This window comes from Muntiacus reevesi, chromosome 12, assembly GCF_963930625.1.
Source record: "Muntiacus reevesi chromosome 12, mMunRee1.1, whole genome shotgun sequence".
NCBI classification, from domain to species: domain Eukaryota; kingdom Metazoa; phylum Chordata; class Mammalia; order Artiodactyla; family Cervidae; genus Muntiacus; species Muntiacus reevesi.
Genome location: NC_089260.1, coordinates 74586437 through 74613388, shown reverse-complemented (window position 1 = coordinate 74613388; position 26952 = coordinate 74586437). Strand labels below are relative to the sequence as shown.

At 45.1% G+C, this 26952-nt stretch overlaps 1 protein-coding gene and 1 non-coding gene across 5 annotated transcripts in view; one reads left to right on the top strand and one right to left on the bottom strand.

Moving 5' to 3' along the window:
- TRAPPC9 (trafficking protein particle complex subunit 9) overlaps positions 1-26952 on the top strand; it is a 383909-nt gene that overhangs the window by 10002 nt on the left and 346955 nt on the right. For 2 of the 4 annotated variants that reach the window (XM_065903182.1, XM_065903181.1), the window contains 3 exons: positions 6602-6747; positions 9545-9673; positions 17579-17605. In XM_065903182.1, the coding sequence (XP_065759254.1) occupies positions 6602-6747; positions 9545-9673; positions 17579-17605 (302 nt within the window). The remainder of the gene's footprint in view (positions 1-6601; positions 6748-9544; positions 9674-17578; positions 17606-26952) is intronic. The other 2 variants (XM_065903184.1, XM_065903183.1) reach the window with 1 other exon arrangement.
- On the bottom strand, positions 4436-4542 carry LOC136145342 (U6 spliceosomal RNA). The gene has a single exon (XR_010658778.1). It is a non-coding gene; the product is annotated as a U6 spliceosomal RNA (small nuclear RNA).

The window sequence follows — 26952 nt, the reverse complement described above, 5'->3', positions numbered from 1 at the left end:
TTAGATAGCTGTCCAAATTCTTGCTTTGGGGAACCTGTTTGGTCTCACATTTGGTGACAAATGAGCCCTTGTTAATTTTTTTTTTGGTTTGAGGAAGTGAGATGCTAGTTGATTTAAGTGGCTGCGAGGGGGTTTTCCTGGGATATTTTAACTTGGGAAGACAAAGTTTGCTGCACCTTGCTTGACCCTGGCTTTCAAATAAACGTACCAGGCACGCGATTCTTGGCTGTCGCTGTGAATGCATGACAGTGCTTACTGGCCAGCGGTTGCCGGTGAAGACACGCCCGCCTTGGACAAAGCTGGCCGTGGAGGGATGCTGTTGGAGGGAGCAGTCACCAGGGTTTTTTTTTGCTCTCACGTTGCCCGTCCCATTTATTTCGTCCCAGTGACTTTCCATCATAAAGGGGCAGAGGCTAGTCTGCTAAAGGGCATTTGCCTTTATAAGTCAGTTTTCCTGGGGATCAGGGAAATATGTCCTTCTCTTAAATCGCTAGCTGGTTTGGATCTGGTGGGCACAAGGACCTGTACAGGTGACCGTGGCTTCCTCTCTGCTTTAGCCAGGTCTGTGGTTTAGCTTAGCAGATGGACAGGCCCTACCTGCACCAGCCTTTACTTTTAACCCATGTTGGTAAGAAATAGCTGGTTGTGTATTTGTTGAGGCTAACGGCCACCACCGATGGGCATGTCGTTAACTGGTGGTCAACCTCCAACACACACGGTCAGCCATGAAGGGAGACGCCTGGGCTGATCGAGGACCTTGTGTTCTCACCCTGGTCATCTCACCTCCTGGGGAAGGGTTTGGCTGCCACGGCTGGGCTGGCCAGGAGTCCTTGTTTCTCCTTCAAGGGTCTGGTCCAAATGTGGACACTGTCATTTTTTGTTGACTTTGACTCACTTGAGACAGACCAGATTCCTGAAAGGGTCCAACCCGTCCTGAGGTAGGGGGGCTGCAAAACAGAAGGAAGGGTGCAAGGACAGGTCGAGGCCGTGTGGTTGGGAAACGCAGGGTGGGATCCTGTGATGGCTGGGCGGCGCCTTGGATGCAGGGCCTTACCTGTGGCTCCCAGGTCCTGGGGATGGCAGTGACCGAAGCCTTGCCTCGGCTCCTGCGCTCTCACCTGCTCACTGGCGGGTGTGCCCGCTAACCAGTGTCACGGACCTGGTTCCCAGACCACGGACCCTTCAAAGTTCAGACCGTGGGAGAACCACGAGTCCTTTTTCCTGGGCCTCCTGTAGGAGACTCAAGTGCCTGCCTAGGTGGCCGGTGCCAGGGAACACGTCCCTCTTCAGGGACCACCCTTCAGGGACCACCCTTCGGAGGACCGTGACTCAGCACACACTTGCTGTGAGCTGGCTGGGTCTGTGTCGGGTCCCTTGGAACCAGAGCTGAGATATACTTTGAGATAGAAATGGCAGGACTTATGATGCCGCCGGGGTCGGGTGAGGAACAGGGGAAGTCAAATGTGACGTCAGGGTTTTGACTCAAACAGCTGGGCATGTCCTGGGCTGTTAACTAAAATGGAAGTTTGAGATTGTTACTGAAACTGGGAGTACCTGCTGGTGGTTGGGTTCCAGAGTAAACGGTAAATGTGTTTTTCAGAAGCCAGTCAACATTCAAGTGATGGTTTCAAAGAGCCTGGGGCTCAGGTGACAGAGCTGGACTTGAGGCATGCATTGGGGGTTGTCAGCTTCAGCGTGTGCTTACAGCCATGAATGGGGGGAGTGCATCCAGAGAGTGTAGACTGAAGGTCCAGGGCTGAGACAAGGTTGGAGGAAGGCCTGGGTCATGGAGGTTTTGTGTGGTGGGCTTCACTGGTAGCTCAGCTGGTAAAGAATCTGCCTACAATGCGGGAGACCTGGGTTCGATCCCTGGGTGGGGAAGATGCCCTGGAGAAGGGAACGGCTACCCACTCCAGTGTTCTGGCCTGGAGAATTCCATGGGCTCTATGGTCCACGGGATCGCAAAGAGTCAGACACAACTGAGCGACTTTCACTTTCTTTCTGCGGTGTTTGGGGTTTTAGTAGCAGTTGCCATTTACCCTTAGGGCCTGGGAGGTTGGGTAACCTCTTAAGAAGTCGGAAGTGAAAGACATGGTCAGATGTGCATCTTAGGAAGATGCTCTGGCAGCGGGTGGAGGAAGCTGGAGCTGGAGTGGCATGGGGGGCGGAGAAGGTGGGTCTCATGCACTCTTGAGGTGGGGAGGAAGGCCTGGGGAGGTGCAGAGCCCCCGGCGGGTCCAGTGGACATGAGCAACTCACACCGGGTATCTGAGGACAGCGGATGCACACTGGGAGGAGCGACTGCCATGCGGAAGGATGGTTGGGTAGTTCTGGAATAGTCTTTCCCCTCAAAACAGACTTAAACCCAGATCTCTTAAGAACACTGATAGTTACTATGGAGGAAGCAGTTCTTTTTTGATCCTACTATGGTGGATACAAAGATGAATAAGACTGTCTGTCCCGGAGGCTTGATACTTGTTAGGGGGAGTATGCCAGTTTAAAAGGGGAGAAGGGCGGGGGAGGGAAGCTAGCAAGGTTCTATGTCAGGCACTCCCCCGCCCCCATATGCCATTCACGCCACATGGATGCCATCTGAGGTGGGGGTGGCAGCCACCTTTTGCAGAGCGTGGAGCATCCTCAGAAAGGTGAAGCCGTCAGCTCAGCATCATAGGGCTAGTGAATGCTAGAGTGGGATTCAGGCCTTTTCAGCCTGCAGGGTGTGTTCTCTCTCCTAATCCTGTTTCCTCCCTGTTGTGTCTGGAGGGTCAAGTGGACCAGTTTGGAGCCTCTCAGAGAAAGCCTCAGGCTTGCGGGCTGCAGGTCTGTCTTCACGAAGCTCAGCCGTGTCTGACGGTTGGGCAGCACCAGGGTACTTTGCGTCCCAGAGGCAGGTGTTGGTCCCGCTCCTCCGGTGATGACGTGCTTGCAAAGGACGCACATGTGCAGTCATCCTTCGACCATTCTGAGTGTGCGGTGGAAACTGTTCAGGCTTCCTTTGATCAGCTTTCCTCAGCAGAACTTAACTCTTCTGCAGGGTAGGCTGGGGCTCTCTTTATGGAGCGAGGGTTTAATATCCAGTGTTAGCATAAAAGAGTTCAGATGGAGAAAACTGACGTTAACTATTGATGTTTAAATTTCGTAAGGCGAGACGCAGTGTCAGTTAATGGCCCGTGCAGCACCTGAAATCGAGTACAGAACTCTGCGTTTCTCATGTTCTAGTTAGAGCTGTCCATGGACAGAGGAGCCTGGCAGGCTACAGTCCACAAGGTCGCCCAGAGGCGGACACGACTAAAGCGACTTAGCATGCATTGTGTAGAGTTGTCTACTTTGCAACTTCAGCTCCACCAAAGGGGCGCCTGTCAGTGTGTTGATGTGATTGTATTTACACAGTGCACATAATCTAGGCTTTTTCAGCCCCTAATATTCTAGTGCAGAATCATGGGCTGTAGCGGTCACTTAATTATGCAAATGCTTGTAAAACTATATAATACCAAAAGCAGTAAGAGATTACCTTCACCAGAGTTCCTTTGGGTTTTAGTTGCAAAGTGTGGTTGAGCAGCTCTGGTTTCCCTTTGAATATGTAGTTTCTTTGCAGGTAAATTGGACTTTGGATTAGAATGTACCATGAGCCATGTAAATAGTACCCAGAGCACACAATAAGACACCTTTTCTTCCTCCTTTTGATCAGAAGTAATGGGAATCACGCGTTGTGTACTTCAGTTGAGTCGTCCTTAGTGTTTTTTTTTTTTTTTTTTTGTCCTTAGTGTTAAGTGTGGTGTGAGCGTCTCTGTGGCGGTGTTCATGGTTGTGTTAGGTGCTTCTCGAAAGGATGCATCTCCCTTTATCTGAGGAGGCCGGCAGCTCTGTGGCTCTGCTTTAGCCATGATTGATTTGAGGCCTTTATGACTTAGGGCTTATTGGATTTTTATTAATTTTTCTATCAATCCTCTATTCCAGTTCCTTTAGCCCTAGTGTTTATAACTCGTTAAGAATAAGGAAATAACATGAGTTGCTCTTTGAAGTGTTTAGAGCATATTCACATTTTTGGCTAAGTTCTATTGCTCCTGCCTTTAAAATTCACCATTAGTTTTAAAATTTGCAACAAATTACGACCTGTTTTGAACATTTGCATTTTGCATTAACTTTACATTTATTTGCTACTGTGGCTTCACATTGCGTTTCTCTTTGTCACGCTGTTTGCTTGTATGTTTTGTTTTTCCATATCCATGAGCAGTGGTCACACAGTGTAACAGTGCTAATAATGTATTTGTAAGAACTCTGAACTTCCATAGAGACTTAAAAAGAAAACAAACCTGACATCATTTTCAAATGATCCATGAAGAGAGAAAGGATCCATGTCTTTTTGGAAGGAGAATTTTATTTTATTTTTTAAATTTTTTAATTTTATTTTTTCATGATGAGCATTCCCATTCATAAAAATATGGAACGCTTCACGAGTTTACATGTCATCCTTGCTCAGGGGCCATGCTAATCTTCTCTGTATCGTTCCAATTTTAGTATATGTGCTGCTGAAGTGAGCACTGGAAGGAGAATTTTAATGAGAAAGCTTATATTGTAAATTCTACCAAAATTGGCTTAAAATATTTTGGTTGTCCACACCGTAGCTAACTAGAAATTGAATTGTCTTAATTCCTTTATCTGTTACCTATTGTCTTTTCAAAGGATTATGAACAGGATTGCTCGTAATCTCGAGATGACCCAGTCTTGGGGCACACAACTTCCAAGACTGAAATGATTTGTGTCCATCTATGCTAGAATTTTATTTGTATGGCATTTTGGAAACTTCTCCCGAGTATTAGGATTCATTCTATTTTTACATAATTAGAAATATTTTGTATTGTTGTGTTATCATATAACCTTTATATGAAAAACCGTAAGCATATTTAGATGACTTCTTTTTGTAAAAATCCTGTATTTTCAAAGCCAGCTTTTTCTGATCACAGTGATTGCACTGTTTATTTTTGAAACTGTCCTGGGCTATATTCTGCTACAGCAGACGTGCACCTTTGTAAGTTTGTACGGAGATGTAATAATTTACTTTGTTTAGAGAGGTAAGACAGGATGCTTTAAAGCAAATTTTAGTCTTAACAGGAAAGGAGTAAAGTCTCCTAAGAAATCTGTTGAGTCAGTATCGTGGTGGGATCTGTAAACCGCCATGTGTTAGGAGTCCACAGTCATGTGAGTGGAGGAGGCGAGTGTGCCTTCGGAGGCTGCATCCTTTTCTGGTTAGAACAGGAGACCCTGCAGGGGATGGGCCACGCGCCGCCCACCTTTGGGAGGGAGAGGCCCCACAGGTGCAGAGGCTGGAGGCAGGGAAGGCTTCCTTGAGAAACTGAGTCAGAATGAGTCCTATGGCCAGTGGGAAGTAGCTTGGCAGAAGAGCCAGGCCCCTGGGGTCACTGGGGAGGCTGGGGAGGGCAGGGGTAGGGGAGGGGGGCTGGAGCTGTACTGGGGAGCCTTGGAAGGCTTTGAAGTGGGGGGTGACCTAACCAGACATATGCTTTGGGAAGGCCCCTCTGGGTGTGTGTGTGTGTGTAGCAGGACGGAGGTGAGGGTGCTCCAGAGCGGGAGGGGCGTTGGAACACAGGAGAGGGCCGTTGAGGTGACCGGTGGGGGGCGATGTGGGTCTGCTGGGGGCTGGCGGGTGGTTTAGGTGCAGCGCCCTCCTAGGCGGAGGCCTGTCGTCGGCGGCTGTCCTGGCAGAAAGGTGGGGATCAGGCTCACATTCCTCTTCTCTCCTTCTCTTCCTTATGTGATGATCTTAGTTCAACCAACGTTGGGAATAGAAAAGCTCCATTCCAGAGTTAGAGAGGACGGGATTTAAGTTTGTCCTGGGATCTGTACATTCATTTAGCCAGAAGCCTCACATCTTTTGGATTAACATAGGAGTTTTTAGTTCTTGATCAGATTGCTTTCTTGGTGAGAGGAAATTTAATATAGCTGCTGTTTTGCTTGAAAAGAAATCTTATCTTTAAAGAAATTTAATATTCAAAAGAACAGGAATATTTAAAATGATGAAGTGAGATATTGGTATGGTTTCTCTGGTTTCTGAGTTGATACAGAGTTAGAAGCTGTTGCATTATTTAGTAGCACATCCTTGCCAATATTTAAAGAGCTGTTAGCAAGTATTCTGGGCCCCACCATTCAAAGCATCATTAAAGCTTGCTCTGAACTCGTGAAGATAAAGGTCTTGTTTGCAAAAGTCAAATAGTTGGCTTGTAATGTGCAGCACAGCTCTCTTTATAAAATAATAATAGGTTTGAAGTTAAGAAAGTGGAAGATAATTGATTTTTTTAAAAGGCCGAAACAAACTTTCTTGTGCTAATGTTATGATTGGAAAATTTGAAAAGAAAAAGCCTCCTCTAATATTATCCACGTGAAATACGTGTACTGTGTTACATTTAGAAAATAACTTGGCTCATATACTGGCAATGATGGTGGCTGGCTTTCAACCGTAGAGCCTAAAGTTGCCTTCTTAGCATTTTTGTAGTGAGAGAGTTGAATAGTGCTTAGCCAGCATGCTTTTGGGGCCACGTCCGGGCATTGGCAATGACACGTTTCCATGCACCTTACCTTTCAGACATTACAAGAAGCGGTGCCAGGGGCGCATGCGGAAGCACGTGGGGGACTTGTGCCTGCAGGCCGGGATGCTGCAGGACTCCCTGGTCCATTACCACGTGGCGGTGGAACTGCTCCGCTCGGTGAATGACTTCCTGTGGCTTGGAGGTGAGAGGACCTGGTGAAGACGACCATATACGCCGTGGTAGCAACTGATACGTGGAAAAAGAGAAAGCCTTGGGAAAATGGCTCTAAAAACATAGGGTGAGGGCGGGAAAGCTGTCTGCTGAGCTGGCTGCAGTGGGGAATCTTCGGGGTGACCGCCTCACCCTTTCCCACTCCCACCTGCATTTCCGTCCTGCTGAATCCAGGATGGAGGCTCTCCCTAAGATGCACCGAACTTCCTTGTTGCTTTGTTTTTTTTGCTTTCTATTTACTTATTTTTTAAAGCTTTCTTGGTGACTCAGTGGTAAAGAGTCCTCCTGCCAGTTTAGGAGATGCAGGAGACATGGGTTCGATCCCTGGGTCGGGAAGATCCCCTGGAGAAGGAAGTGGCAACCCACTCCAGTCTTCTTGCCTGGAGAATCCACGGACAGAGGAGTCTGGTGGGCTACAGTCCATTGGGTCGCAAAGAGTCAGACACGACTGAGTGACTAAACAACAATTTTTTAAAGCACATCTTGCTCTCTGCTTAGAATGCCACTCCCCACATTAGTCACCTCTTACATTCATTCTTCAAAACCTCATCCGTAGGTCAGCTGATGAATGGATGAACAAAATGCGGTGCATGCATATAGTGGAACACTGCTCAGACATAAACACCAGTGAGATAGTGATACCACCACCACAAGGACAAACCCTGATAACATCATGTCAAGTAAAAGGAGCCATACACAAAAGGCCGCCTAGTGTGTGACTCTGATGATCTGAAACGCCTGCCCAGGCAGACCTGAGGCTGAGAGCAGATGACTGGTTGTCTGGGCTGGGAGATGGGGACGCGGGGGAAGGGGGAGATGGGGATGGGGAGGGTCTGCTGATGGGAGTGGGCTTTCCCTGCAGGAGATGGAAAGGTTCTGGGATTAGACAGTGGCAAGGGTTGCACAGCAGTGAACGCACAAAACTGCTGAATCTTATACTTTTGACTGGGTAAATTATATCTCAACTAAAAAAGCTTAAAAAAAAGCTGCTTCAAAGGACAGCCTCTTCTGACCCCTCCATGCAGTGGGTGCAGTGGGTCTTGTACAGAATCCCGTCTGCACAGGGTTTACTTTCCATGCTGGGGCTGCCTGTTAGCGTGTTTTTGTCCTTCAGGGACTGTCTCCTGCAGGCGGGAGTGGGAGGCGTGGTCTGTGCCTGCCTATCAGCGAGTGTGTTGTAGATGTTCCGAAAATGCTTGTTAAAAGAGTGCAGTGCCAGTGAGCCCTGAAATAAGGCTCTTTCCTGGAAGAGGCCAGCAGCTCAGTCAGAGGGCCCATCAGCCACTTACAGTAAATACAAGTCAGAAGGAAGCAGCGAAGTTCTTCAATACAAGATTAGCGGCGTCCCATAGAACACACTTGGAGAAGGAAATGGCAACCCACTCCAACATTCTTAACTGGAGAATCCCACGGGCGGAGGAGCCTGGTGGGCTACATACAGTCCATAGAATGGCACAGAGTTGGACACAACTGAGCAACAGACATAGAACACACTAAATGTAAATTTTAAAATGGACTTGAATTTTGTAATTTGGCTTCTTAACGGAGATAGGGAAAGAGAAGGAACAAATGGAAAAAAGTGAGAAACTGGTAAAGGGCTTAGCACGAGGGACGGCGGATGGGAGCCCTCCTGTCTCCTGAAGGAGAGGTCTGTACCGAGCCGTTCCGGGCTGGTGGGGTAGGGCTGCCGCCCAGGCACCTGCCCCCAGAGGATGCCACTGGGCCCCGTCCCACCTAGTGAGGATGGCCGGTCGGGTTCTGTGAAGGCGGTGTGAGTGGGAGACCCCGGCGTGGGTGGCCTTTTCATTCTGGGTCCCTCAGAAACACACAGGGGGGCGGTCTCCCAGGGACCCCAGGACCTGTGATGTCACAGCAGATCGACCACAGAAGCAGGTGTGAGAATCAGCACACTTGTCTCCAATCAGACATTAAGGAATTTGTAAAAAATGCAAAACAGTGCCACCCTTCCAGCATATAGTTTTTGTTCTGAAGCATAGTTATTGTTCATTGAAATTTAGCATGTAACAGGCTTATTATTTTCTAAAACGTTTGAACACCTAAATATTTAAATCTTCTTCCAGTTTTATTTTCAAACATGGTAAGTATCTGCAGTTGTAACCTGCACAAAGAAAGCATCCAGGAGTTCTGAGACCAAAACGTTTGAGAATCTCTGAGCTGCTGGATAAAGACGAACACTGCCCAGGACTTGTGGGGCGGGTGGCCCAGCCCGAGGTTGTTGGGGTGTGACTTCCAGCAATGGAAGGTGGGCTCGTCACAGCAGCCCCGCGGGGCTCCCTCTGAGGAGGACACAGGCTGCCAGGGGTTTGCTTCAAATGGGTGGATGCTGTCAGGGTCATTGATGCGGAGAGGTGTTCTTCGGGTCCTGCGGTATGGTCCACTGGTATGGTTTCAAGGATACTTTTGACGCGGGGCATTTTCCGCTCTACCCACCTGCAGTGTCGTCCTCCGGACTGACTGCTGGTGAAAGGAATGAATGAACGGCCTGTTTGGCTTGTGCTCAGCCCCTCAGTGAGACCTTGAACATCATGAGAGCTTTCTGTGCTGCCAGCTTCAACCCAGGCCCACCAGACACCATAGGGGCTCTGGTCCTGTTTGTAACGAAACCAGCCATCTGTAGGTTTGACCTGTGTTTTGGGGGAAAGCTGGCATTTTCCACATCATCAAACTGCTCACATCATTCTTAGCGTAATTTTTGGCTACCGATGGGCTGCGAACTTCATTAACTGAACCCTTTGTTTAATGCCCAGCTGCCCTGGAAGGGTTGTGTTCGGCCTCTGTCATCTATCACTACCCTGGTGGAACCGGCGGTAAAGCTGGAGCGCGCAGGTTCCCGGGGAGTGTGCTTCCAGCAGAAGCGGCCAACAGACATCGGCCAGGTGAGCTCCGCCCCTGCCCTGTGCTGGGCCCCACGTCCTCAAGCAGTCCCCTCTGAGCGAAGCCTGCCTGCTCTTTGAATAAAGAGTAGAATCTGCTGAATCAGAAATCCTGCAGTGAGACCTTGTCTTCTGATCCTGTTAAAATACGTATTGATCTTATCAAGTCTTATCAAATGATATTAATGGATTGCAATGATGGGTTGATTTCTGGAGCAGCTGCATGGAATTTCATGGTAGACTGACTTTGAAGTTCTGTGTCTGGGTCCTTGTCATTGTTTCTGGGTATTTGGTGAAGGGAGTCCTTGATGTCAATTTTAACAGGTAGCTGAGGGACCTGTTTTTCTTTCCGGTTGATGGAGTTCTCTGAATCAGTGAAGTTTGATTTGCCGATGTTTTGTTAGCTTCTAGAGAGAGTAAAAAATCATCTTTGGAGGAGCAGACCCACAGACGCTTGTTCTCTGAACTTGACCCTTTTAACTCTTAATGAATGAATTTGCCATAAACATTCAGGATATAGTTGTGCTACCTCACAGGTCACAAAGATAGTAACGGAATGCAGAGGTCAAGGCTATACATGAAACTAATAGGTGTTTTTTGATCCATGAGATTTTTATAGATTTTTTTTTTAACCCTCAAAGAGAAAGCCCATGACAGTTGATGAGTATTGGAAGGGAAATGGCCTTACATTTCTTTTTCCCCTCAGTTTCACCGTTTTCCCCGACACCAGCAAAGACTTCGGAGACCACCTTTATGAGTCAGTCTTTGTAGCCACTTGGTCTGAATTCTGTGTCAAACTGCTTAGATAAGGCTCTGATGGCTCTCGAAGATGTTTTATCATCCTTCAGCAGACCATTCTTAACTGGTCTAATGGGGGCTCAGTCACTGGAGAGCAGGGTAAAGCAGGTGAAGTGATGAAATCTGAGGTCTAGAAGGCCTCTGCTCCCCACTTCCCTGTGTTCTGGTTCTGACTGGGGATGCCTCTGGTCGCTGCTCACCACCTGTGTTTTTCCTGTGTTGTTATAACTGCGACAAGATTTCGGCATTTCAACCAGTAGCCCAGTGCTTAAATCTCCAATCCAGGGGACAGCCGACTTCTCTTCTCTGCAGAGAGTCTGCTGTCTCTCTGGCTGCTGCTGCCGCCAAGTCGCTTCAGTCGTGTCTGACTCTGTGCGACCCCATAGATGGCAGCCCACCAGGCTCCTCCATCCCTGGGTTTCTCCAGGAAGAGCACTGTCTCTGGGATACCTTTTGTTTTAGCCTTTCCCTGAGATTTGGAGAGAAAATGTGGTACGACTGTGCCACTCACATGACTAGTGAGATTCTGGAGACCTTTTAGGGTAATGTTTCAGTCTCTCCTGCTGAATAAAGGCAAAAAAATGTCTTAAACCTGAAAAGTGCTCTGTCTGCAGTAGAGAAAAGTCTTTATTTAGCCTTGCGTGGTGTGCAGCACTTGAGAACTTTTATTGTTGGAGGCAGTCCGAGGAGAAGATCACCCAGCGAGGCTCGGATGGGAGCAGAAAAGCCATGCTGCCCTTGTTTAGATGGGAGATGGTTTCACCACCTTTCAGGCAGTAAAGGGTCCAGAGCTGTGCACGCATTTGATATCATGAGCATATATGTCCGTGTTACTTCATCTTGGATACAAATTTCAAGATTAGTCAGTTTGTAGTGGTCGCACCATCTCATACCAGGAGTTTATGGATCTGCTCTTTGAAGTGAAGATGAGACAGTCTGATTGTTTAACATTCTTCCTTGAATTTCTGTCTCAGGTTCCTCCTTCACCAGCAAAGCAGCGAAAATACAGATGTCATTTAATGCCGATGTGACCTGGAGCCAGTTTAATCTCTGTGCCTCAGTTTCCCTACCTGTGAGATGGGGGAGATAATAGTTGTATTTCCCTCAGCGGGTCCTTGTGAAGGCTGAATGAGACACACATGGAAAGGACCTGCACAGTCCCAACCATTCCTGGATAAATGTTGGTGGCTGTTATTATTAATAGTATTATTGTTGATTGTCAAGTAATTTTAAGACTTGGTGATATGAATCCATGAATAAAGTTAAAAAACTCTAGATATCTCAGATCTGCTTTATGTACTTTTCAAGATTTCACTTGAGAAAAGGGATTTTTTTCCGCCCTTAAAATTGAGTTTAGTTTCAAAATGCATTCTGTAGTCCCTCTTTTCACTTTATTCTCCTTCCGTTGATTTTTTTCTTTTTCTTTTTTTTTTTGACAAAACTTCACTTTCTTGTATTCAGAGGTTAGAGGCCACTCATTGTTTTTCTGGAGACTTGTTCATGAACCTTTAAGCCTATAATTAATGGACAAAACTTGCTTTATTAAAAAATCAATAGGACAACGTACAATCAGTCCAAAAGGAAATGCTTATTGACTTACAAATATTCCTCCTTTTTGGACTAGCTTAAATTACTAACAGCAAGAATCATCACCCGTAATCACCAAAATAGCCAGGAAGCATTTGGCACCTCCCCCCAGCCAGGCTGTGCTAACTGCTTCCTTAGGTTTTACCCCATAGCAGGTATCTAAAGGTAGTTATAAGTAACTCCTTTTTGCAGGCGAGGGACTGAGGTTTAAGCAGATGGGTCACTTGGTCTGAATCACGCCGCTCTCAGGGGAACACTTGGGGCTGGAGCTAGGCTGGGGTGACCCCCAGTATGTGTCCTCAGTTGCTCCTCTAATCAACCTCCCGTTGACAGGCTTCCCAAACTGCAGCGTGTTCATAAATGACCGGCTTTAGTGATCTCAGCCTGATGAGGCCTTCAAAGGAGAGATCCTGGTGAGAACACCAGACAGAGCAGCATAGATTAACATTGTATATTTTCGCAAATGTTTTATTATTCTCAGCTAATGACCTAAAAAGTTAGGATTTTTTAACTCTATAAGCATGAAAAACAAAACATTGAAAGTGATTACAGTGCAAACGATAAGTGGGCTTTGAAAATGCAAACCTACCACTTGTTTTTCTCTAGTGAGGCTTGTTGAAAGGAAGAGTTATAAAGATTGAATTGGTTTTATGTAGTCTGCAGTGTGTAAGAAAGGATTAAATCACTGAGTGTTGAGGGAAAGTTAAATTTTTATTGTTTTCTCTCCTTATGATGAATATGCAAGATGGTTTTTTTTTAATGGCTTAAGTATATTTCCTCATTTGTGAAATTTGAAGAATGTTATTTACCTTGCCTGACTGAGTCAGATACCTTGTACTAAGCACCCAAGAGATGTTCAGTAAAAACTTGCTGTCACAATGACAGATAATTTGGAAGCATCAACTGAAATACTGATGCATATTCACTGTGTATATACTTTATATGAATGTGACTTAAAGTGACAAGGATTCAGTTACTTCTTTTTTTTAGTGCAGTAGGAAGTTTTGATGAAATGAGTGCCTTCCTTTAGCTAGGGACTAGCTAAATTGTCAAAAGCTGAAGAACTTAAAGATTATTTGTATAGAACATACACTTTTTACAACTCATAATCCATATTGCTGTGTAATCATCCACTAGAACCTCTTAATTGCTAGGAATTTGACCACAGCCACTGGCCCTTAGAAAAATCACTATTGATTACTTTGAGAGAATAATTATTCTTATTTCTTTGGTAGTTAAAATTCCGATTTTTTTCCTGTACCCTTAATCAGTTTTAAGTAAAACAAAATGTTGATTTGACATCTGTCACTTTTCTTTTATAGAGAGAATAAAAGTAGAGCTCATAGTGTTTTAATATATAAATAAATGTTTAATTTATTTCAACAAAATTGTATGATTTACAGTTAACCACTCTTTGGGAGTGGCTCGAATGGTAAACAATGCAGAAGATCCAGGTTCGATCCTTGGGTCAGGAAGATCTCCTGGAGACAGGAATGGTAACCCACTCCAGTTTTCTTGTCTGGAGAATTCCATGGACAGAGGATTCTGGTGGGTTATAGTCCATGGGGTCGCAAAGAGTCAGACATAACTGAGTGACTTTCACTACACTCCCGCTACTCTTTGGGAAATGTTTTGCCAGACACTTGGATGACCTGCTCGTGGAGGCGTGCAGACCCGCCTTTCATGAATGCAGAGCTGGCACAGCTAGTGCAGAGCCTGAGGATGCGCAGAGCTTCACCGCTGACTGCTGGGAGGACGGCCTGGGTCTCAGCCTCCCCGCCTGTAAGATGAAGAGGCAGATTCCTCCTTCTTCTAAGATCAGTTTCCACGAGGCTGTGTGTTTTGTTTATGTTCAGGAATGTTAACAATTTCAGATTAAATACTGAATTCCATTCCCTCCCCTGAAGCAGAATTCAGTGTGTGCTAGTAGTATATAAGCTTTGAGTTATAGGCTCTGAGTCTCCTGTTTTTGAAACCCTTTTATTAATCCTTTATTATACAGAAAGCCTTTCGGGCCATAGGTGGCGCTGTTGCACCTTTAAAAAGTCTTCATTTTCCTGTTTGTGGAAGATTTAACTGACAGTCCTTTAATTTGACTTTGTTTAGTGCTTCAGGATAGCACATTGTCCACTATGTCTGGTTACCTGGAAGAATTATTCTAGTTATTTATACCTTATTTTTATTCTGTCATCTCAGTGTGAAAATTTCAGGCTTCCTGTGCAAACAATGGTGAAATTGGACTTTTCTTCCAATATTAGAAACCAGTGAGCCATGACTTTATAAAACAGAAGTGGTCCCTGGAGCACCTTAAAGCAGAAAAATGTGTTGAACTCCCTGAGTATTGAGCCCGCTGCTGTGCATTAATCAGTGGGACGTGATTTGGTTGGTGTAGGAGGGAGGGTGGTTTTTTGGGTTGAATTCACATGCTATCCCTTTAGCCATGCCAACTTGAGTCAGTTCTTTCTGAGTTTCCCCCTTGTGTGTAAAATAGAGATGCTACTGCCTGCTTTGTAGAATGGTGAGAATTAGAAGTTATGTGAAGTATTTAGCATGGTGGTTATCTCCAAAGAGCACAAATCCTTAGCTCTTCTTTGGTATGAAGCCATCATTTTACAGTCTTTAGCAATTACGAAGGAATTAAAACGGGGAAAGCTGGTTTTATGATGAAAGATCCAATTAAGAAATGGGTAAAATATTTGAAAAGGGTCAGTAGTTCCCGTACTCATAATTTTGCAGCAACATCAGAATGAGGCCGCTATACAGTCACCCTGAACATTAAGCCGCACCATTTTTGGCTAATTAATTCATGTTGGGGCTCAGGTGGGCCCAGTAATTACACTCCTATTTTCTCCACCAGCCAACTGAGAGATGGGCAAAAGTGTAGAGGCTGGAGGAAATGTCCTCTTTTTACCGATAAGGCCTCATTCTCCGTGCACTTCAGGGCTTCGGGGAAACGGGTGTCTTAATATTGTGTCCTGGAGCTGGAGATGCCGCTCCGGGTCACAGCGGGCCCTCGTGAGGGGACCTGTCCCCGCTGTGCTCGGGGCTGTCACGTCATGGAGCTGAGCATCCTGGGCGCTTCCCAAGCGGGGCCAGCACCTGGGCTAGAAAGGTTTCCCATGGCCCTCTTGTCTCCCAAACTCCCCGAGCCCACTGCTCAGCCCGTTTGTGTGAGGAGGGCTGGCTGTGGGTCAGAGGTCAGGAGCGTGGAGGACGAAGCTCGTGGGGTCACAAAACAGTTGGTCACAACTGAGCACGCATGCATGCACGCACGCACGCGTCATAGGCTCCGTTTGTGAGCACCTGAAGTGTGCTGCATACTTTCTAAGCATCTTACAGGCACTGCTTTAATCCCGTAATCCTCACAACCGTCAAGTGAGGTGGGTTTGATTATGATCTCAGTTTTACAGATGCGGGGCTTGAGGCACAGAGAGACAGGGTAAGTGACTTGACCAAGGTCACAGAGCTGGCAAGCAGCAGAGCTGGGATTCAAACCCCGGCAGTCTGGCTCCAGGCTCTGAGTCAGCCCGTCTGTGGGTCTGTACATACACCTGTCCATCGGTCAGCCTGTAAACGGTGGGAAAGGGAGAGTTACACAGGCGTTCACAGCTGTGTCTCAGCCAGGGTCCATGCACCGTGACCCTCATTTTTCGTGGTCTAAGCAGCAGGTCTGCTCGAGTTTGGTTAATCTGAAACCTGTCCATCGGAGGTGGATGATGCTGATAATATAATTTCTGAGCACACTAAGGTACCCATGAAGCTCTGGCTGGACGATGTCCTGTTTCTCATTGTGATTTCTTCAGACAGTGCCAATTATTATCTCCACACCCCCTCACACACGGACATGAGATGAGAAGCTTCTGAGTAGCCCAGAGTTAGCAGAGCCCACCAATCAGAAGACTGTCATGTACCTAAAAGTGGGTTTAATGAAAGGAAAGAGCTTCCAGGGAGTTCAGTTAAAGTCCAGCTGGTAGAAAGCAGTCCATTTTTTGTGGCTGAGCTTGTTCTTTGTTGTTTGAGAAGATCAGATTAGATGAATTAGCTTAAAAGGCAGAAAAGGGTCATTTTAGGTGGTACATTCACACCTGTAAGAAGTGGTAGTTGACCGCCTGGGTGAGTCATGAGATAGAAAGATTTTTGCAAACTTCATAAAACAGCCTGAAAAGCTCTGCAGTCTCAGTGCAGTTAGCATGGGACCCCCTTCATCCCTGGACGCCCTTAGGGGTTGAGTAATTGATGATTGTGATAATGACTCTGAGGCATCAAAAAAAAAAAGGTCTCCTATTTAAAGGATGTGGCACAGGATACTATATTTGACCAAAGTTTTCACTGAACAGGGCGTTTTTAGCACCATCTGGAAATCCCAAACTCCCCGAGGTTCCCTGCAGCCAGTACCCTCTTGGTGCAGACTTGGTGGTGCTTGTCGGGGGCTGTGATGAAGTAGCTCCCCTGGCTCCCCGTCCGTCCATCAGTCTGTCCGCCCCACAGCCTTTCTCATCCCCACCTGCCTTGTAGGGCTGCCCTGACAGTCACACGTGATGGTTGTCGGGAGTTGCGTTTGGTGTATAGTGTTAATGATGGAAAGCACCTGTTTCTTCTTATAATGGTGGCTTCTGGATTGTAGTGAGTTTTAGTCTACATTTAAAAATAAAGATTGCAGTACACAAAGTCACTCTTAAGTAGCATCCTGGGAGCTGTTCTCTGTGTGGACAGTTGAATACATGTGCTGTTTCAATACAACTGTGTTATTGGGACAAAGCTTTGTGAATCTTGTTAATGTGTTTAAAAACTGTCAGAGCTGATGATCGGCAGAATTCTTGGATCCAAGTGTCTCTTACGGTGTGATTTGCCATCGTGAGAAATTGCATTCTACGGAGAAGGCTAACTGGGTCTCATTGATATTTGGATGATTCAGCAGATGATCGAGGCTTTCAAAGCCTTCTTGATAATTAATGAAGTTAACAGTTTTGTGTTGTAGACTGACTACAGAGCTACCTTCTAGAAATTGAAAATCCTCAACTTGTGAAGTGTACAGTAATTCAGTGTGTGTGTGTGAGAGTGTGTGTGTGTGTGAGTGAGTGTGATTTCAGGAAAGGAGAAATAAGTTCCATGTAGCCATCTGATACCTTTCTCCTTCAGACCAATGTGTGGGCATTTATTTACACAAATAAATTGGTAGTTCACTTTCACTTCTGTCATTTGGCATATTTGTGGGAATAAGACATTGTCATACTTTTTTCAGAGGAGTCGGGGAGTATGAGCTTAGAAAGTGGGGCGGGAAGCAGACAGGGAGGCACATTATGGTTTGTGCAGGGTATGAGAATGATTAGCTTTCCTTTTTTTCCTTCTAAAGCATAAAGGCATTGAATTGTAACATACTGTTACTCAGAATTGTTTTTCTGATCAGACAGAAGTGTCTCAGATTTTTCAAGGCTATGCGAATTATGAAATGTGATTTAGTAGTTATCTTTAAAAGTGGTTTTGTTTTTCAGATAAAAGATCATAATCTGTTCTTTCTTCCAGGGGCCCAAGAAGTTCTCATTGACCCAGGTACATGATCTATGTGCTTAGTTTCTCTTGGTTATTTTTTTTAAGTGCTTGTTTCATGGTGGTGTGAATGAATGGTTAAAGTTTCTGGATTGTGATCTTTGGAACGTGCTGATTTAAGTAACTTTAAATCAGAACAGTTACAAATGTGATCGCTGTTTGTTCCTTGTTTGATGGGGCACCCTATTGATTTATGTTGTCTGTCCAAGAGGGGAAGTCCTTCCTCCAGCATGGTTAAGTGAATGATTTGCAGTGTGCCTTTAAAATTCTCTGAATGCACTGAGCATGCCTGTTCAGTTAATTTTGAAGTCATGATTCTGTTCTGATTCTGTGGCTTACGCTCCTCTCAATGTGAATTTGAACTCTCTGTTGCATTTCGTGTGTGTGCTAACAGGGAAAGACATTGTGCTTTTTTTTTCTTTTTTTTTTTTTTTGCAGAGGTGGGTTTTCCTTTCCCCTCTTAATGTCCTCTTTAATTAATATAGCAAAAATCTCTTTAATTGCAGTGTGTAAGTATTTCAAAATGAGATCTATTATTTTCTGGCTTAATTGGAAACAATGACAAAGAGTGGTTAAAAAAAAAAAAAAAAGAAAGAAAACCCTCCCATCCTTTGAAGGATAGAAATCAGGTGGTCAAGCTTACATGTGCTTTGTGACCAACACAGCTTCCTTCATCTCATTGTATATCTTGCTTCTGAGATGAAACTGCTTCAGGTTTGTAGCTTTTTGTTTTAATGTTTGTGTTGCCTTCTTCCTCTAGGCTGATGTTCCTGATGGAGTTTGTGAAAGTGTTTCCCTTCCTATGCGTAGGAAGGGAAGCAGATGCTTTGTAGTGTTTTCAGGAGACCCGAGTTGCTGATGAGAAAGCATCTGAGGTTGGGCTTTGTAGCTGGACACTCCTGCACCTCCTGGCTGAAACCGATGAACAATGAAATCAGTGTTAGATGTGTTGGTGTTCGACCAGTAGAAGTTATCAAGGCCACACCGGCTGATTTCGCCTGACGGGAAGTCCTGGATTCACTTGCAGGGGAACTGGGTGCTTTACTAAGTAGAAGGAGCTTAGAGATGTCAGAAAAATCAGTCACACGTTGAGATTAAAGGAAGAATGTAATATGTTTTACTTCTGCAACTTTCCAAGATAAGGTGGTATTGAGATGAAAGTGAGTCTTGAGTGGTGAGAGTAAAGTGGGGGTGTTTCTGTGGGCGCTGTTGTTCAGGCGCATGTCAGGATCCCGTGGGAGAGCTTGAAGCTGGCCCGAGAGCCGGGGTCTGGTGTCCCAGGGTGCCCTCTGTCATGGTTCCAGGCGACAAGGACGCAGCCTGGGCCTCTCCTCCCCCAGGGAGAGTGAGGGGAGATTGAGATTCTGTACCCACCCCAGTCCTTTCATGCCCCGGGCCACTCCAGTTCACCAGGCGCCTTCTAGCCTCTGTTCGCAGAGCCTTTGTCCAGGGCTGGCTGCGCCCTCTCTTCACTCGCCAGCGTCTCCTGTCTCAGACGTTAGGCTCGTTTCCTCTGCCCTCGGAACCCGTGTGGGTGGGGAGCCTGCTGGTGGGGAGCTGTGTGCTCCACCTCTGCCTCTCGACGACTGGTGTCCTCTCGTTTGGCTCCATAGGAAACCCAGCCCGAAGCTAGATCACTGCCTTTTAATCTTTGAACTTTCAGGGAATGAGTTACGTGAAGCAGGCTGTCTCAGGTTTTTTCTGCCCTGTTTCTGCACAGCATCTCAGGCTGGAAGGAGGAGTTGGACAGCCCCTGGCTGCTGGCTCTGGTGCATGTTTGGTGGGGTGCAGCAACAAGAGCGAACCAGTCTTCTCCTCCAGCCATTTCTCACAGCTCAGCTTCCGAGCCCTTATTGGCATTTGCAGCAGAATGCTTCGTGGTGTCACACTGTTATTTCTTGTCATTTCTGAGTGTTTTGTGAACATTCAGCCCCCATTTCCAGTGATATGATTTTTTTGTCCAATTCAGTTAACTCAAATTTGCTTTTCCCATTTTCATGTTGACTGGAGTTTCTTCTTCCTGTAACAAAAGTGAGCAGTTTGCACTTAGAATGTCAAAGAACTGGTCCAAGGGGCTTTTTAACTCTTAACAGTTTTCATGCAGCTCACCCACTAAAATATACAGAAGTTCCACTGGATGCCCAGAGTGCTGTGTCACCATCAGTCTTGGACGTTTTCATCACCCGAGTCACCCCCGTTTTCCCTGACCTCCCCCGCCCCAGGCAGCAACTCTTCTGTTTCTCTGGATTTGCCTGGTCTAGACATTTCGAATAAATGGAATCCTACAACTTGTATTCTTTTGTTACTAACTTCTTTAGCTTAGCATAATGTCCTCAATGTCCATGTTGTAGCGTGGGTCAGTACTTCATGTTTTGTTTTTGCTGAATGATATTCCACCTTATGGACAGACTTTTTACTTACCTGTTCAGCAGCTGATAGACATTTGGGTTGTTTCTACTTTTTGGCTGTTAAAGAGTAATGGTGCTATGAGCATTCACATGTAAGTTTTTACGTGGACATGTTTCCAGTTCTCGTATGTGCCTAGGAAGGAGAAGTACTGGGTCATGGGGTAGCTAACTGTTTAACTATTTGAGGAACTGCCGGATTGTTTTCCAAAGTGGTTGTGCTGGTTAACAATCTTACCAGCAATGTATGAGAGTTTCAGTTTCTGTATCCTCGTCAATGCTTGTTATTATCTTTCCTTTTTTTTTTTTTTTTTGCAGTTCTGTAACTTTATTTGACAGTTACTGGTTAGTTTTCATCCATAGTAACCATCCTTAGATTTTTGATGATGGTGACAGATACGTAGGTAGCCAACATACAGAGCTTGTGTGGTGAGTCTTCATTATGTTTTCTGACAACCGCACACAATATGGGAGATTCCTTATTCCTTTGGCCCAGCAGCTTTGTTGATCCTGGTGTCAGCGCACACATCTGGAGCTCCCGTCTTCTTCGTGACAAATTTCAGCATTTATTTGAGTACCTGAGGGGCACACTTCTCGAAAGCCACTCCATGGGAGCTCCTGTGAAGGTTGGTGGTGTATTTTCTGGTCGCCACCTTGTTGGTGGCGGACTGAGCCGCCTTCTTGCCACCCTTCTTGGCGGGAGCCACCTAAGCCCAGGCGACAAGGAGGCTGTGAGTGGAGTGGGACAGACCGGAGCCGGGCCCACTCTCCTGGCCAGCTCCATGCAACCATCCCCGGGGCTCTTGGAGTCCCAGGTCTGGGCGGTGTTATCTTTTTGATTGTAGCTGTTCTTATGAATGTTAAGTGGGTTCTCCTTGTAGGTGTTTTTTTTTGTTTGTTTGTTTAAAGTATAAATATGATTTTTATTTGTCTTTGTAAATATCTGTGTACATTTAGTAATGGTAAAATATCATAAGTTTGCTGTATTAGATATATATATATGGAGTATGGTTGATTTACCATGCTGTGTTAGTTTCTGGTGTATAGCGGAGTGAATCAATTATACATATACTACATAAAACTCACTCTTTTTTTAGATTCTTTTCCCATAATAGGCCATTGTGGAGTGCAGTTCCCTGTGCTATACAGTAGGTCTGTATTAGTTGTCTGTTTTATATGTAGTAGAATGTCTGTGTCAATACCAATCTCCCAATTTATCCCTCCCCCCTTTGTCCTCTGGTGATCATGTTTGTTGTCTGCATCTGTGACTCTGCTTCTGTTTTGTGAATAGGTTCATTTGCACCCTTTTCTCGGTTCTGTGTATAAGCAGTGTCATTCATTTGTCTCTCTTGTGTCTCACTTCACTCAGTGTGACAATCTCAAGGTCCATCAGTGTTGCTGCAAGTGGTGTTCGTTTGTTCTTTTCTATGACTGAGTGAAATTCTATTGTATATGTGTACCACAGTCTTCTTTATCCATTTCTCCATTGATGGGCACTTAGGTTGCTTCCATGTCCTGGCTGTTGTAAATAGTGCTGCAGTGAACATTGCAGGGCATGTATCTTTTTGAATTTTAATTTTCTTCATCTCCTTGTAGTTTTGATTTGATTTTCTTTATAGCTAAAGATCCCAAACATCTTTTCATTGTGCTTATTGGCCATTTGTACATTTTGGTTGAAAAATGTCTTTTCAGATCCTTTATTTTTTTCCAAAGATATTTGTTCGTTTATTTACTTGGCTGCTCAGGGTCTTAGTTGTGGCATGTAGGCTCCTTGTTGCAGCATGTGGGATCTAGCTCCTTGGCCAGGGAACGAACTGGGCCCCCTGCATTAAGAACAGGGAGTCTTAGCCACTGGACCACCAGGGAAGTCCCCAGATCTTTTATTTTTGATTGAGTCATTTGTCTTTTTACTATTGAGTTGTAGGAGTTCCTTTTATGTTGTAGATGCAAGTGCCTTATCAGACGGTTTGCAGGCATTTTCTCCTGTTCTGTGTGTTGCTCTCCCATTTTCCTGACGGTGTCCTTTGAGGCATACAAGTTTTAAATTTTGACGAAGTCCACTTTATCTAAATTTTCTTTGTTGCTTGTGCTCTCAGTGTCATATCTAAGATCTGAGCTATTTTATGTAAACTTTATATTTAAAACAGTTTAATTCTTACAATGGATCTAGGAGAGAGGTACTGTTGTTATCCCGTCTATAGATGAGGAAACTGAGGTGCAGAGAAGTTCATTGACTTCTTGTCAGGGTTATAGCTAGTGAGTGGGGATGTGGGAATTCAGACCCACACATTTGTCTCCAGCATCTGTTCTCTTAGCCACCATCCTCTATTCCTTTCTATAGGACTAGTTAATTAAAGTTTTTACTTCTTTGAGTTCTTATTTTTTTTCTCATTAGGGATCTCATCTCTTCATTTACCTTGCAGAGCTTGGTGTAGTTTTATTTTAGGTCTAATGTAGGTGGAAGCATTGCTATCAGTTAATTTTTGTACTACCCTCCCGTGATAATTGTTGCTAATTGACCTAATAAAGTCATACTTAAGTCTTTTCTGCTCATTACACTAGAAGTAGAGCCATAGCTATAGAACATTCAAAGAAAGTATTTGATTTTATTTTGCTAACCCGTGTTGACACAGATTATAAATTTTCCAGAATAGGGTCATTGTCTTCCATGTATTTCATTTTGTTTGCTCACGATGTGTCTAGATAGCGCCCTGTTGTCCAGCAGATCAGTTAGAACCTGGTGCTCATGAATCATTGTAATGACAGAATTTTGACAACAGTATCTGCTGTTTGTTTCACAAGGAAAAAGGTAGTATAGAGACACTGCTCAGATCTATTTTAAAAGCCTGGAATTTTGAGAAGAGTTTCACAAACCATAGAAAGGTATTTTCACTAATTTTAGGTCTATCTTAGACACATTATGGCTACATAACAGAGCCAACTCATTAACTAGATTTTACGAGAGAAGTATACTATTGATTATTTGTTTTAATTAAAATATTCTGCCTTGAAAAAAATAAAATATTGCCTTGGATAAAGTAATTAGTGTTCATGAGTGAACAAAAATACGTTTGCATTTATATATGACATGGGGGCAGGCTTCCTCCATATGTATACATGTTTTGATCTGTTTTTCAGAATATTTTTTGTAGCTTTTCAGCTATGTTCTAACTTTAGAATTGTATTTAAGAGAACTATCACTGTCTGGTGCAGTTTGCACTGAGTTTATCCTGTCTTATGCACAGAATTTCACCATCTCCTGGGTGAAGATTTTCCTCTCATTATATTGAGTTAAAGTATAGTTTTAGGAACTGTGATTTCTAGGCCTCTACTTTCCATGCTTTTGAAGTTGGCTTTGTTCCTTGGGTTAATTGTTCAATTAGAATTTTTGAAGATGAATGTATTTTAATATTTTGTAGAGATTTCCCTAGAAACTTGATGTGTTTTCAGTTTATGAAAACTTAAATATACTCTTGTTTTTATTTTTTTAATTTAATTTTATTTTTAGCCACACTGCATGGCTTGTAGGATCTTGGTTCCCCAGCCAGGGATTGAACCCAGGCCACCGCCGTGAAAGTACCACCAAGTAACTAAATCCTCGCCACTGGATTGCCAGGCGATTCCCTACTCTTTTTTTTAAGTAGTTACTTTTCACTAGGTATTTGTTTCTCTTTATAGTAAAGACTTTTCATTTATTTTAAAATTTATTTATTTTTAACTGAAGGATGGTTGCTTCACAATATTACTGGCCTCTGCCATTCATTAACATGAGACAGCTGTGGGCACGCACGTGTCCCCTCCGTCCTGAAGCTCTGTCCCACCTCCTACCCCTTCCTACCCCTCTCGCTGTCAGAGAGCCCAGTGTGGTTCCTGGAGTCACGTAGAAGATCCCCACTGTTTACCTCTTTCACACATGGTAGCGTATATGCTTCCATGTTACTCTCTCAGTGTGTCCCACCCTCTCCTTCCTCCCCCGCCCAACCTGGGTCCATGGGTCTGTTCTCTATGTCTGCATCTTTATTGTTGCCCTGTAAGTAGATTCATAGGTTGTCCTGTGGAAAAAGGTAGCATATTACATATACCTTTTACATTTGGCTTTTTTTGGTTTTAGTTTAAATTTTATTTTACTGTGTCTGTTTTTACCATCTTTTTACGGACTGGAAATCAGTCCGTATCAGCTTGCAGACATCATCCTGCTTCCCTCTCCAGGGGATCGTCCTGATGCAGGGGTTGAACCTGGGTCTTCTGCACTGCAGGCAGATTCCTTGCCATGGGAGCCCCCCGGGAAGCCTCGTCCGTTTTCTCTACGTGTCTTGTCTTACTGTGTTTTATTTAACCAGCCTTCTACAGGTGGGCATGCTGGTTGTCTCCATGCTCTGTAAATCACAAAGGCTGCCATAGTGAATAAGCTTGTACATGTGCGTTTTGTGTTGTTGGAGTTGTGTCTGTGGCATAAATTCCTACATAAGGGATCACTGGATCAAAAGGCAAATATGTGCGGACTTCTCTTCAGTTTTGCCAAATTCTTCTCCGTCAGGGTCACACTGTTTGGTGTTCTCAGGGGCAGTTTATGAGAATGCCTTTTCAGCACAAGTTCACCTGCAGAGCCTGTTGTTAAGCATTTACATTTTTGCCAACTAGACAGTTGAGAAATGGTATCTCTTAACTATTAGTGAATTTGAATTTATTTTTAATGTTTAAGGGCTATTTCTAGGTTTTTAAAAATGAATTATCTGCTCATATCTTTTGCTCATTTTGTTCTTTTGGATTTTTAGATTTTTTTTTTTCCTCTCAATCTTTATGGCCTGTTTATATATTAGGGATATTAGCCCTTGGTGATGTATGTTGAAAATACTTTTCTCTTTGGTTGCTTATGTTTTGCCTTCGTTTATAGTATTTTCCCTGTGTTTTTAAGTAATTGAATTTATTAATTTTTAAAATTGCCTTTGGATTTGAATTGTATTTGGGCTTCCCTGGTAGCTCAGCTGGTAAAGAATCCGCCTGCAATGCAGGAGACCATGGTTCGGTTCCTGGGTCGGGAAGATCCCCTGGAGAAGGGATAGGCTACCCAGTCCAGTATTCTTGGGCTTTCCTGGTAACTTAGACAGTAAATAATCCGCCTGCCATGTGAGACACCTGGGTTCCATTCCTGGGTTGGGAAGATGCCTGGCTTGGGACAATCCCCTGGAATCATCCTCAGAGAGCCTTTCCCTATATTCAGGTTTTAGAGGAACTTACCCAAGTGTATTGAGCTTCTTTTGTGCTCTTCTGTTGTGCATTTAGATCCTAGACCATTTGGAGTTTGTTCTTGTGTTTGGTGTGAAGTGTGGGTCTGGTTTTATCTTTCCCCAGATGGCCTTCCAGCTGTCCCAGTGCTGTTTACTGACAAGTCCATCTTTGCCCCAGTCATTGGTGCTAGAGGAGTTTATCCCGCACTTGTCCGGGTTAGCATCGGACTTCCCAGCTGCCCTGTCTTCCTGCTGTTCCCCCGCAGGTCAGGGCTGGTGGTGCCCGTGTGCAGGGTTTGGTCCTCATTAGGGAGCAGATGCATGTGACCTCGTGTAGTGCCAGCCTGCTGGTCGTTGCTGCGGTCGCCACCACGCTGGTACCTGCCTGATCCAAGCCCTTGTTGTTCCTGTGGTTTTGCCTTTCACTCTGCTGCTTCACGTGTCTCTGCTTTATTCCCTCCCATTCCCGCTTCTCTTTGTCTGTCGAGTTTCCACCTAGTGCCTCCTGTACGCTCTTGCCCGTCCTAGGAACGCAGTGACTCCCTCTCGACTGAATGACTGAACGGTCGTTGGGTTGATACTTGAGAGCCCTTGTGGTGATTTTCCCCCCAACTTTCCCGTCCTTCTTAACTGCGTGCTTTCCTTTCCTTTGCTCTAGCCTGGGTTTCAGCCTGCCTGTGGCAGTGATTTTTCCTCTCTGTAGACTCCTTGTTTCACTGGTCCACAATAATGTTACATGTGGGCTGTCAAAACTTTATAGGTGTCAAGAAAGATCAAATCCATTGCATACCAGTATTTTTAGAGGGTGTTATTCTTTTATTGAGTGAAATTAAATCATCAACCCCACTAAACTCTCCTGTGAGCTGTGTTCTTTTTACGTTCCTACAGATTATATTTTTCTGGGTTGCTGCCTATGCCTTTTCCCCCAGCCTCACTGCTGGAGTTCAGTAAATCATTAAAATTGAAGTAAAAGTCTCTCAGTTGTGTCTGACTCTTTGCAACTTCATGGACTATGTAGTCCATGGGATTCTCCAGGCAAGAATACTGGAGTGGGCAGCCTATCTCTTCTCCAGGGGATCTTCCCAACCCAGGGATCAAACTGGGGTCTCCTGCATTGCAGGCAGATTCTTTACTGGCTGAGCTACCAGGGTAGCCCCTAAATCATTAAGAGAACCCTCATTATCTTGGTTCCCCCCCCCCCCTTTTTTTTTAAAGGACAGGGGGAACGTTTGCTCCTTCTCCCTTGTTGGGAGCTTCTTGATGAGCTGAGGTTCCATAGGAAGAATGAAGGCCCACCTCGTGCTGACCCCCACTCATCCCCTTTCTTTCTTCAAGGGAAAAGGGTCAAATTTGACAATATAAAGACAATTTGTTAGAGCTGATGAGATGAATGAAGACGACCTATCAGCTGTGAAATATTACTCCACGCCAGAGAGCACGTAGGGCAGGCCGAGCACCGCAGCTAGAAACGCAGGCCTGAGTCCACACCCTGCTCTGGAGAAACGACTCTGAGGTCTGGAGAACTGGTAGGAGTGCTCGGCCTCTCCAGGACCGTTTCCTGTCCTGCAGACACAGGGCTCACTAGGAGTCGCCCCTCGTGGCCTCGCTGTGGGTTGTAAAAGAGCACACGCGTGGACACCCCCACAGAGGTCCTGATTCCTCGTAAGTGCAGAACAACAGGTTTCACTGTGACGGAATCATGACCACCCAGGGTGGC